The 13,651-nt window shown below is 36.7% G+C and overlaps 1 protein-coding gene across 4 annotated transcripts in view; it reads left to right on the forward strand.

Annotated features, from left to right (window-relative positions):
* The first annotated feature begins 4,287 nt into the window (after positions 1–4,287).
* The window catches only part of LOC136040260 (inositol oxygenase-like), a 45,440-nt gene continuing 36,076 nt past the window's right edge, over positions 4,288–13,651 (forward strand). For all 4 annotated transcript variants that reach the window (XR_010620653.1, XR_010620654.1, XM_065724482.1 and 1 more), the window contains exons 1-2: positions 4,288–4,445; positions 10,186–10,374. Coding sequence is in view for 2 of the 4 variants with exons in the window: in XM_065724482.1 (XP_065580554.1) it covers positions 4,419–4,445; positions 10,186–10,374 (216 nt within the window). In the remaining 2 variants the exon portion in view is untranslated. The remainder of the gene's footprint in view (positions 4,446–10,185; positions 10,375–13,651) is intronic.

Raw genomic sequence — 13,651 nt, forward strand, 5'->3', positions numbered from 1 at the left:
TTTAAAAAAAGGAGAAGGCCCTCTTGAGACCATGTAATTTTAATAAAAGCCACACCATCAGATTTAGCGTATCAAAGAACCCTACGGTAGAGGTTTCAAGCTCATATCTATAAAAATGTGGAATTTTGTAATTTTTACCAGAAGAAATATCACGATTGAGTTCTTTTTTCCAGGGGCGAGAGTGTCAACCCAGTGGGATTAGAACGTCGGGAGAGGGCTCATTCCATTAGAAATGAGGGGTTCTATTGCCTTTTTAAGTGACCAAAAAGATTGGAAGGCAAATAGACCATTTCCCACGCTACTTTTTTCCAAAAATCGTCCGATCAAAATTTTGAGATAGCCTTTTTGTTCAGCGTAGTTGAAAGGCCAAATAATTATGTCTTTGGAGATAAAATGACCCTCCACAGCCCTTGGAGAGAGGTTAGATTTCCCATTATTTAATTTGTTACTGGGAAGTATGCATACATTTTCTGGATAGGGAGGGGAGGGCAAATTTTCTGCTGGAAGGATTTTGAATGGGGAGAATCTTCTATGGAGAGGGAAGTTTTCACGAGATGAACTTGTCAGGGGAAATTTTGTGTGAATTTGCATGAATTTCTATACGAATTTCTTTTATATGTGTTGCTTTCTCTTTACCGATTCAATTTTATGCTTGGAGATGTTAAGAGTAATTTTCCTTGGTAACTTTTTGCCAGTATTGAATTGTCTTGAGTATATTTCTGTAGGGAGGGTGATTTTGGCGTAGAGGTGTAGTCAAGTATCCTGTCGTTATTTTAAAACGATCAGAAATTACCCAAAAATACAAGTTTTTTCAACTGAAAGTAAGAAGCAAGATTAAAACTTAAAATGATCAGAAAGTATTATGTATATGAGGGGGTTGCCCCCTCCTCAACACCTCGATATTTACGCAAAAGTGTAAATTTGGTCCTAATTCCTTAAAAACGACTCCTGAAAACACAAGGGTCGTTTAATTAAAACTAATAACTTTTTATAGCGTGCCAAAAAACTGCAGCATGAAAGCGATGTGTTGAGGAGGGGGCAACCCCCCTCATATACATAATAATATTAGTTTGTTTTCAGTTTTATCGTTGATCCTTACTTTCAGTTAAAAAAGCTTGTTTTTTTTATTTAATGAAGCATAGAGACAAACATTTTTCTTAAGGCAATAAAAAATATATCAATTAAAGTAAAAGTATTTGAGAATGAAAAAAAACTAGTAATTTCAAAAATACGCAAAACAATAGCCTACTTACAAAAACTAAGATATAAACTCCCAGCATTCAGTTCTGTTGAGCAATGCCGAAGTGTTGGACCGATATTTTTTTTTAACAATATCGACAGTTTGGAACTTGGTTATCACACACCGAAATATAATGCCTTTAGACCCAGTGTTTATAAAAAGTTACGCATTGCCAAAGTAGGTTGTTCAAAGTGAAACATTAAAACTAAAATTAGGAAAAAAAAAAATTAATTCAAAATTTGTAATTTACTTTTGAATAGCAAAAAAACAATATATTTGACACCTTTACACTTCTTAACTGTAAACAATTAAAATCTTTATCAAAGTTACAACTAGATAAAACCCAATCGTTCCTAGATAAACACAATCATTCATGGGTACTCTTGCTATGCAAGCAAAAGTTGATGGCATATTTCCAAAATTGTGCCTTATTAAGTTGTTTTCCTTGTGTTCTCTATGATTATACGAACTTTCTTGTATAGGAATAACTGTACTAATTACTAATAAACAAATACATATTCATGATCACCGTATGAAGCTGATTCTTTGATTGAATGTTATCAATAGTTAGGCTCTTATACTTTCGTTATTGACAAGGACCGTTATTTACTTACCATTCATTACTGTGAAAAAGATCGTTTTTTGTACTACAACCAAATCATATACAAAAATGTTTGTGGAAGACGAGAAAAGGCTCGCTCACTTAAAAATTAGAGTTTGTAATTAGACCTGTAGGAGAAAATGGGGCTCTGGAGGGAGCCTCAATTCACTGTAAGGGAACATGGGGTCCTGGATGGGGAATACGGAGACCCAAACTCATTTGCAAGCCCTGGTAATGGAAAACCGATGTGCTCAGGACCATTACATTACAAAAGGACACTTGACTTGCGGTTGTATCCATTGCAATTTTTGGAGATCGAAACAAGTCCCATTAACCATCTAGTATCCATCAATTCCGTCCAGCAAGCATCTCAAATCACCGTGGTATTCACATTCTCGGCATGATTCCAAAAATAGCGTCCGGAAACAAATCACTGATTGCATTTATCATATATCCAATTGAGAAATCTATTGTACAGATAATTTTTTATGATGTAATGACGCTTAACACCAATTTGCCAGTGTCCCAGATACAGTAATTTGATTGCCTCGAATACATTTCTAAGAAAATAATTTCATCAATGACTTGTTAGCTCAGTCGAGTAGAGTTACGTTTTTTACCATAGGAAATAATGGTCTTGTGCTTGACTCCTACATCACACATAAGCTTTGTAAAATCAATGGAAAACTGCTTAGAAGCTAAAACTGTTGTTGGCTCAGTTGTTATCTCAAAGGAGCAGATGTGAGGGGTTGACACGGAACGTGTTGTAATGTTTTTCCGACCACATGAATGACTACGCAATACTAGATAACGAATCTTTCTTAAAATTCTTGGAAACATTCCGAAAAATTCTTGGAAATCAGGATATGGGCCTACTTGTATTCATTGTATTTTTTCACCGAGAAAATTAATGATTATGCAATACCAGATAACGAATCTTTCTTAAAATTCGCCGAATTCTCGAAAAGATACCAATAAATTCTTAGAAATCAGCATATCCCTAACCTTAAACCTTAGATCTTGCTATGCCTCCAGAGGCGCCCAAGGCATCTAAGAAGAGTGTCCAATCGTCTCTGTAACTGGGGGCAGCGATAATGACTTCCCACTCTTGTTGTAGGGAGGAATGAAGTTAGCACAGATCGCTGATGAAGGTATGACGGAGCGTGTTTTTGGGCCGTCCTCTTCAGCGGGTATCTTTAGGTAGCCAAACAAATACTTGCTTGGGGTTTCTGGTGTCATCAAATAGCCTGTATGTATGGTTTTGGTGAGGGAAAGCTGCCCCGTGATGTTCCTTGTATGTGTGTTTGTGGCTTTCTGGGTCCATTGAATACCAAGCAGCCTCCGAAGCTCACTTGTATTCATTGTATTATTTCATTGAGAACATGATTGATTATGCAATATCAGGTGACGTATCACTCTTGAAATTGACAAAATTCTCGGAAATTGGTTTGCACATTTTTGGAATATTCTTATCTCCGGAAGTTAAGATAACACCATGTGTGTCGTAGGAATGATGGGGTACCTTTGCGCTCGGACGTATTATAGGGTTATAGAGAATTTAAAAAAGTATCGATACCAGGGATCGAAGGGATGGGCTATCATAGAATCCAAAGGGGGGATATTACTATCACCATCAATAAGTAAATTAAACCCAAACGAACAGAAATTGCAATAAGTAACCGAATCAAGCTTAAAACAGGCAAAAATTAACATGCGCAGGGCTGAAAAACCCCAGCCTCCTCATAACCAGAACATAAAATTTGCACTTTACTGGAAAAAAACGTCGACTGATTGTCAGTTTATTCTACACGTACGATATTTATTTCTTAAAGTTTAATAGTTTTTTATATATTAAAGTGAAAAGAGGAAACATTCAAAATTTATTTTGTTTTCAGTAAGTTTAGGAATTATTATCTGCGAGGAGGAACATACCATAGGAGTGTAGAAATTTAAATTAATTGGAATTTAATGTCAGATGTCACAAAAACTTATGCAACATATACATATACATATATATATATATATATATATATATATATATATATATATATATATATATATATATATATATATATATATATATATATATACATATACATATACAAAACATATATGCCTCCTAGAATTCCGCTTTCCTACTAGGTTTAACATAATTTTTTTTGGGGGGGGGATATCCACAAAAAAATGCTTTTTTTTGGAATTTTCATTGAAAAAGTGACAAATTTTGGTCTCCCCAGGTTTTTAAAATTGATATCGTTGGGAAACACCTAAAAAGAAAATTGGCTCAATTGACGCCAAAATGTCTCATTTGGAAACACTGATTGTAACTAGTTTGACAAAGAACACGTGATTCCAGAAACATGAAAAAACTGGTTTAGTACGCAGTACATAATGCGCCTCACCTGATTTTGGTGATCTTGGCTAGAATTCAGCTCCACCTTGAATTTCTTACTCCGATATCCTTTGAATTAAAGAAAGTAGAAATACGACACTTGGCTAACTTCTTTCCCATTATTAATTGCGCTGTAGTACTATTTAGTCGCGTGCATTACTGGTTTACTGAAAAAATCGTTTAGTATGAGAGTCCTACTCGATTTCATCACAGTAAGTCTTGGTTTTTTCGATTTTTTTCTCATCCGCGTAAAAGTTGTTCTGAAGGAGGGTAGTGACTTTTTTCCAATGGTGCTAAGCTTTCGAAAAGGGTTTCCCCCCAAAAAGGTGTTATTTTTCAAAGCATTGCAATTTGTTGCCCTTTATCTGATTATTCGTCTCCATAATTTGTCTCCTATGTTGGTCTCACAGGGGCTGAAGTCCCCTCCCATCCTTCTCTGGTGAGTGCTGTGAAAGCCATCCTAAGCGTAAAAAGTTTGGCCAGAATTTTTTTCATAACAAGGCTAAGATTTTGAAAAGGGTGTTTCCACTAAAAATACTCGTCGAAAGTGGCTTAAGGGGGGATTGAAATTTTTCTCAACAGTGCTAAGAATTTGAGAAGGGTGTTCACCCCAAAAAGCATAATTTTCTCGAGCATTTTGAAATGTTTCCCTTTCGTCAGATTGCCAGTCGCCCATAACGAACGGGGGGCAGAAGTCCGCTCCCTTCCTTCTCTGATGAGTGTTTCAACAACAATTCTTTTTGTTACAAATTTTGGTGTTAATATTTTTTTTCTAACAGGGCTAACATTTTGAAAAGAGCGTCCCTCGGAAAAAAGTATAATTTTTCTGAGCATTGCAAAATGTTGCCCTTTTATTAGATTCCCAGTCTCCAAACATAAAGTAGGCTGAAGCTTGCTTCTTTCCCTCCAGGGTGGATACTCTGAAAGATGTAGTCTATTCAGTGTTAAAAGTATTAGCATGGAATTTTTTCTAACAGGGCTATGGTTTTGAAAAGGGCGTCCCCTCAGAAAAAAATATAATTTTTCTGAGCCTTGCAAAATGTTGCCCTGTTATCAGATTCTCAGTCTCCAAACATAAAGAAGACTGAAGCTTGTTCCTTTCTCTCCACGGTGGATGCTTTGACAGCCATAGGCTACTTAGTGTTAAAAGTTTTGGCAAGAATTCTTCTTTTTCTAATAGGGCTATGGTTTAGAAAAGGGCGTCGTCTCAGAAAAAAATATATTTTTTCTGAGCATTGTAAAATGTTGCCCTTTTATTAGATTCCCAGTCTCCAAACATAAAGTAGGCTGAAGCTTGCTCCTTTCCCGCCACGGTAGATACTTTTACAGCCGTAGGCTACTTAGTGTTAAAAAGTTTTGGCATGAAAGTTTTGAAAAGGGCGTCCCCTCAAAAAAAAAAAAAAAAATTTCTGAGCATTGTAAAATGTTGCCCTTTTATCAGATTCCTAGTCTCCAGACGTAAAGTAGGCTGAACCTTGCTCCTTTCCCACCACGGTAGATACTTTGACAGCCGTAGGCTACTTAGTGTTAAAAAGTTTTGGCATGAAAGTTTTGAAAAAGGCGTCCCCTCAGAAAAAAATAAATTTTTCTGAGCATTGTAAAATGTTGCCCTTTTATCATATTCCTAGTCTCCAAACATAAAGTAGGCTGAAGCTTGCTCCTTTCCCTCCATGGTGGATACTTTGACAGCCGTACGCTACTTAGTGTTAAAAAGTTTTGGCATGAAAGTTTTGAAAAAGGCGTCCCCTTAGAAATAAATATATTTTTTCTGAGCATTGTAAAATGTTGCCCTTTTATCAGATTCCCAGTTTCCAAACATAAAGTAGGCCGAAGCTTGCTTCTTTTCCTCCACGGTGGATACCGTGACAGCCGTAGGCTAATTAGTGTGAAAAGTTTTGGTATGATAATTTTTTCTAACAGGGCTATGATTTTGAAAAGGGTGAATTCGCTAAAAAGTATAATTTTTCAAGCATTTTGAAATGTTTCCCTTTTGTCAGATTGCCAGTCTCCCATAACAAACAAGGGGCAGAAGTCCGCCCCCTCCCTTCTCTGGTGAGTGTTTTAACAACAGTTCTTGATGTGACAAATTTTGGTGTCAATATTTTTTTTTTCTAACCGGGCTTAAGTTTTGAAAAGGTAGTCCCCTCAGATTTCCAGTCTCCAAACATAAAGAAGGCTGAAGTTTGCTCCTTTTTATTTAGTGTTCAAAGCTTTGGTATGAAAATTTTTTTCTAATAGGGCTATTGTTTTGAAAAAGGTGAATTCGCCAAAAAGCATAATTTTTCCGGGCCTGGCAAAATGTTGCGCTTGTATCAGATGGTCTCCCATGAGGAAGGGGTCTTAATCCCCACTCCCTTCTTCCCCTCATGGATGCTCTACCATTATTATTTGGTGTAAAACATGACAATTTTGGACTTTTCCATGTCTTAGTTTTACATTATAAGAGTTTAAAGGAGGAAAAATCGTATTTTGTACTTCTATATTAGCCAGTACAGACTCGAGAAGTTTGCTGAATGTAAGATCTGAGAAAACCGGTTTTATAAACACAAAGACAAATGATGGGTGACAGAATGCATTGGACTAGCATAATTTGGGCTATATGTTTGAAGATTATGGGGGGGGGGGAGATTAGGTTAGCTCCCCCCCAATCTACGCTTAAAAATATTACTCAAATTATATCATTAAACTAAAGTATTATATATTCATCATATTTTGGTATATTTCATTAGGATAAACCTCATTTCATTTCTCGAGTGTGTACTGGCTAAGTGAAATGCCTTATATTTAAAGCAGGAAAAATTTAAAGGAGGAATATATTCCTGAAAAGGGAAGCCATACCTCCCTTAAAATAATCCACAATTCTTAGTCAAAAAAGGGGCTCAGCTTGTTACGCATAGCAAACGTATAATTTGATATTTTGGTTCTGAGTTGCCAGATGCCAGATTTCGGGTTTAAAGTTGCGCCACCACAATGTGAAATTGCGCTGAAAGTTCCATTTTTATAATGAAAATGCGCCGAATAAACGATTTCCACCCCAAAAATGCACCAATTTGCAAAAATTAATTCGCAAAAATTGACGCAAATGTGGCCCATCTGGCCACTCTGGTACGACTATCTTTGATCGATGGCTTCAATTCACACAATTACACATGTCATTATTTCTTTAAATGCGCATTCCAGGTTGGATTTGAGGTTGAAGGTTTCACGCTGAAGAGATGGACATGTCAGTTATAATCTATTATAACTGATCTATTATAAAGAGTTAAAGCATTAAACTATGTTTTGTGAAGCTAAGCTTTTGTGAACAGGAGGAGAGGAAGGAGGTAAGTAAAGGAATAGTCATCGAGAATTTCAAAACCCAATTATTTTTTATTCTATGAATTTCTTCCTCCTAAGAGCATTCAATATCTTGATAAATTATTTTGCGAGCCTTAATGTAGGCTGACCGTGTTAAAGACGAATAAGTTAACATCGAAATCTATGAAATCTAATAGATGACAGAATTTGTAAAAACCATATAGATATGAGCAATAGCTTTCAAATAAGCCATTAAACATCTCTTTACGATGGTGTTGAAGCCTGTCAGATCTGCTTATGTTGCAGTAGCCTGCTGGTTACGATTTATGAAACTTGCTAAGATGGTGGGACGGCGGGCACAGAGGAGGGGCTCTTGTAAACCATCAGTTATGGGTTTTCGACTATAATTACAATAGTACCTTTTTATGCTTCTCTTCTTTTCCACTTAAGAAGTGGCACCAAAAGTGCCTTTTTTCATTGCTATATGGTACTTACGGATGGTAGAATGGATCGAAATCACGTAGATATGATCAATATTTTCCAAATCAGCTATAAAACGTCTCTCTAAGAATTTCTGGGTAGCCCGCTAGCCCAAGCTTTTCCACTTGACTTACTCCCCCATAATCCCTGGGGGAGGGGCTGCAAGTTACAAACTTTAACCAGTGTTTACATACAGTAATGGTTCTTGGGAAGTGTACAGACGTATTCAGAGGGCTTTTTTTGGTTTGGGGGGTGGGGTTGAGGGGAACTGGCTACGTGGGAGGATCTTTCCTTCGAGGAATATGTCATGGGGGAAGAAAAATTCAATGAAAAGGGCGCAGGATTTCCTAACATTACTATAGAAAAACAATGAAAAAATAAACATGAAAACGTTTTTTCAATTGAAAGTAAGGAGTAGCATTGAAACTTAAAACGAACAGAGATTATTACGCATATGAGGGGTTCTAAAAATACTTTAGCATAAAGAGCAAGGTATTTAGGAGGAGATAAATACCTCGCTCTTTATGCTAAAGTATTTTTAGTAATTTCAACTATTTATTCTACGGCCTTTCTAATTCAGGGGTCATTCTTAAAGAATTGGGACAAAACTTACGATTTAGTGCAAAGAGCGAGGTATCGACGAGGGTACAAACTCTCTCGTATACAAAATAAAAATATAAGAATATAAAAGTGTGTTACGTTAGTTAATTCTTAATTTACGTATATTTTTTACTAATAAAAACGTTCGTAAAAAATTTAAAGTTCTAGCTGCCTTTTTGAGTAATCGAAAAATTGGAGGGTGACTAGGCCACCTTCCCCACCCCTTATTTCTCAAAATCGTCTGATCAAAACTAAGAGAAAGCCATTTAGCCAAAAAAAGAATTAATATACAAATTTCATTTTAATAATTTATGTGCGGAGAGCCAAAATCAAACATGCATTAATTCAAAAACGCTCAGAAATTAAATAAAAAAAAATAGTTTTTTTAACTGAAAGTAAGGAGCGACATTAAAACTTAAAACGAACAGAAATTACTCCATATATGAAATAGGTTGTCCCATCCGCAATCCCTCGCTCTTTACGCTAAAGTTTGACTCTTTGCCACAATTCTACTTTTTAAAACAATTAAAAGTTTTAGCGTAAAGAGCGAGGGATTGCGGAGGGGACAACCCACTCGTATACGGAATATTTCTGTTCGTTTTAAGTTTTAATGTCACTCCTTATTTTCAGTTAAAAAACTAGTTTTTTTTATTTAATTAAAGGTTCAGGACTGTAAATATCCAATAGCCTACAAGGTTATCGACCATGATGATTCAATCCTGCACTTTTCATTTTGATTTGGCTCCATTTTCGAGAAAGAGCCTTGATTACCGGTATCTAGTGTTCAGACTCTGCAAACGGACCTCGATTCTCCATTTCAGTCGTGTGATTCAAATCCCATGTTCATTAGCTGATTAAAGTTTGTTGTTCCTGACTATGGTCGACGTTAAGGTCGAATTCAGGATTTTCGTTCGAGTCGAGAAGGTATCTTTTTCGAAGGGGGGGGGCTACAAAAAAGGCCTTTAAACGTATAAAAATTTTTTGTTGAGTCAAACAAATATTTGTGGGGGGTTCACACACCTCTAACCCGCCTCCCCTGGACACGGCCTTTGTTGACCCTACGAGCCTGAAAACTCTTACCTTATATTCATTGTAGCTCTTTCTGGGAAGTGTTTCTCAGCACAGCCTTGTTATTGTTTCTAAAGCTCATTTTTAATTTGATATACAAGGACCAGAAGTCGTAATAATTGCTAGTTTTCTTCTTTGAACCCTAAAACCAACTTTAAAAGCTCAACCTCCGAAGTTTTCTGACACTTTTCAAGAGTTTTGTAGACTGCCCTTCTGGAATATACCATCAGTTTGGCTCTAAATTAGTTTGACTGATTAACTTTAGGTTGAAAGGACCGAGAGAGGCAACCATTCCTATTCTCAGAGATTCGGCAACTTCAACTTCCTTCTCTTGAATATTGAAGGCAACGTGCAGATCTAATCAATGCGGCTAGGATCATCAAATTTATTATTTTCTTCTCATGATTTTTTAAGTCCTTACCTTATTTATGTATTTTGTAAATCAACTATAAGTGTTTTTACTAGCTTATGCACCATCATTCAATTTTTGATTTTTTTTTTTTGCAGGACGAAGATGGGAAAGTCCGATACATCGATCCATCTGAGCTCTTGAGACCAGAAGTTGAGTTTTCAGCTAAGCCAATTGAAACGTTCAGGGATTACACTGTAAATGATGAAGATCCCTTAAGGGCCCGAGTTCGTAAAATATATTACGATATGCACACTAACCAAACTGTCGAATTTGTAAGGGAAAAGGTAAGCTGAATCATCTCGAACCAGGGAAAAAAGATGTTAGAGAAAAAGCTAATGTAAACGATGATCAGGTCTTAAGTTGAATTGATGCTGCAGGAGTTGTTAGTAGTTGTAGTAACACAAGCTTTAAACATGAGTAAATTTTATAACCGTTGAAAATAGGGTAAGACAAATAGGGTAAGAAAATAGGGTAAGACAACTCTTTGTGTCCAAAGACAGGGATCCAATATTAATGCAAATTTTTCGTTAAATTCTGAATGCCCGAGAACTCAAAATTAACTTTCAAAACTAACTTTTAAAATGTAAAGGTTTTATTTTTGTTTTATTTTTTATTGAATTACATGGTGAGGTAGAACACCATCGTGGGAGGACCCTCTATAGGATGAAAACTGCGGCAAAGCGTAAGATCTAGATCTATAGACAACGGCCTCTGCAAAGGGCTGCCTTGACCCTTTCGTGGTATCTGTAAGACTGGGAACCTTGAGGTTAACTCCATTCCCACTTGAGGAGTGCCACCCCTCGAGGAAACTATAGCTTAGTAAATGACACAGTATTCGCATGGGATTCTGATTGATGGATATACTTCTGGGCATGGCCTGTTTCGACGGGCGTTTTCGGGCTGAAAAATCTCTTCCTAACTACTTTATCTACTATGGGCTGCCTCATTGTAGTAGCATAATATTTGTAGGCATGGATATATAATGAATCGGAGGTAATAGGCTTGAGACTGTCTGTGCAGGATTTCGACTCTTGTTGATAGAAGAGCATCGCCAAGTGCTGAAAAATATGTTGTTACCAAGATGGGCCCAGGCTTTCACAAAGCCTCTATTCATACTGAAGGTCCCAGGGACCTCTTGCTGTCCGGTTCGAAGCCGGCTTAAGCGCTTCGGTGTAGACTTGAGAAGATATGTTGGTCCCTGTCCTGCACTGGTATCCAGGATCATTGCTTTTCCTGAGGCCAAAATAATTTCAATGATTTTAAGAACGTGAAAATTGGAGCTTGGAATATTACGGCGTTTAAAAATGACTATCGTATCAACATTTTGATTAACGAATTCCCAGGGGTAGGAATTATGAAATTAGGTGACGCAGAATTTGTTTACTCAGGCAGGAAGGATGGGGTACATAGAAAAGGAGTAGGGCTCGTGATGAATAAGGAAGCTGCCAAGTCTTGTTTAGGCTGGAAAGGTATTATGACTCAAATGAATTTTACTTACAGTTACAGGAGCAAAGAGACAGGGTCCCATGTAGAAATATGCTATTTTTACTAGGAGATTTTAACGGCCAGGTTGGTAGAAATAGGGATAGATGGTATTCTGGCCTAGGTAAATTCGGTATAGGGAAAGAAAACAGTACAAACGGCTACAGACTTTTGTAATTTTGTAGGTATAACAATCTGACATAAGTTGACAGGGTATTCACGTGATGGTAAGACAGCAAAACTTACTGATTGTGTTTTAGTAAACCGAAGATTGGCAGGATACTAGGGTATACAGGAGTGCTGTTATTGATGTTGAAAGTAAAGATCACCATCTAGTAGTGTCTAGGGTTAATTTAAAGCTGAAATTACGGAAAGGTAGCTACCTCCCGGAAAATTATGATGTTAATAAACTCCAGGATGAGAATATGAGAGAAACTTTCCAGGAAGAGTTGAACACTAAACTTGAGAGTTTATAATTTGACAATGTGGAAGATAGTTGGAATAATTAAAAAATAAAATAAATAATTTGTAAAGTTGTTGATGGTGTCTTACGGAAGAAAGTTAAGACTGCAGTTAGAAATATTAGTGAAAAAGCTTTATGTTTAATAAAGAAGAGAAGAGGTTTGTACAAGAATTATCTGAGTGATAGATCACAAGAAAACAAAAAGAAAATGCAAAGAAAGTGGAGAAAACATTAAAATATGAACAAAGAAGGTGTGAAGTGGAGGTCAAGGATAACATTGCCGAGGATCTGGAAGATGTAGCTAGACGGCATAATAGTAAAACATTGTACTGGCATGTAAACAAATTTAGAGGGAGTAATCAATCTGGAACTGTCCCAGTTAAAGATAGGAATGGGGCCACAATTAGTGATAAGGAAAGAGTTAAAGGGAGATGGGTGAAAAATTTTGAGAATTTGCTAAGCCGAGATACAATTGCAGGGAAAGATATAGAGGAAAATGCAAAAGTTTGTGACACCTTAGATGTGAAAGAAGATTCGTTTTGTGAGGAAGAATTAGCAACAGTATTAAAAGGGTTAAAAAAAATAATAAGGCTCCAGATGCTGATAGTGTGGTAAATGAATTCCTTAAATATGGTCGCTCTGAGGTTAGAAATAAGTTAGTGAAGATTATGAAAATGATTTTTAAAAAAAAAAGGAAGTACCTAGTGCTTTTAATAAAACCTTAGTTAAAACACTGTATAAGAAAGGTGATAAGTATTAGCTTCGTAATTATCGAGGCATTGATCTGGTCCCTGTAGGTGGTAAATTACTTAGTAATATGATACTTTTTAGACTGAGAGATTCTGAAAATTTGGCTCAATCCTGCTTTCTAGGGTTATAATGAAGGAAAGGGTGAGATGGCTATGACTCTTTCTGCAGATGAAGGATGACAGATTGCTGAAGATTGCCCTTTTCGGCCAACCGTCTAGGGCTAAACAGAAAGCAGGTCGTCCTTGTCTGGGATGGGAGGATGTCATAAGAAATTAAAGAAAATGGGAACTTCCTGGGAGGGTGTAAAGAGGGAGGCTTTGAATAGATTGGGGTGGAAGAGGAGCATTCGTAGCTGTTTTGGCCTCAGGTGGCTTGGTGCTGCGGTGAGTTCATAGTAGTAGTAGTAGTAGTAGATAGAATTGCAAACACAATGAAAATAAAAAGGATACTTCGGGAACAGCAAGACAAGCGTTATAGTTGCTTTAGGAGGAAAGTGATTCTAACAATGAACTTCCATCCACAAAATCTATAAAGTTAAATAAATCACTAGATTTGGATGGATGAGGAGCTTGCGTAGCTGCGTTGGCCTCAGGCGTCTTGGTGCTGCGATGAGCTGTTGTTAGTTAGTTTTTTTTGTGTTATTATATTTTTGTGTTTTATTTTTTGTGTTTATTTGTTACCAGGACGATAGAATCAAACCAGTGTTCATAGAATTTCAGGAGAAGTTTAGTTAAAAACTAAGGTGCGAGTTAAAGTGCTCTTTTCAAAAGTTGAAAATGATTGTATGGTGACAAAGCCTACCTACTTCTCCATTGTTCTCCGGTAGAGCATACACATTCAGGATGTGCACACGTGATCTGATATGC

The sequence above is a fragment of the Artemia franciscana genome, chromosome 20 (genome assembly GCF_032884065.1).
Source record: "Artemia franciscana chromosome 20, ASM3288406v1, whole genome shotgun sequence".
NCBI classification, from domain to species: Eukaryota; Metazoa; Arthropoda; class Branchiopoda; order Anostraca; family Artemiidae; genus Artemia; species Artemia franciscana.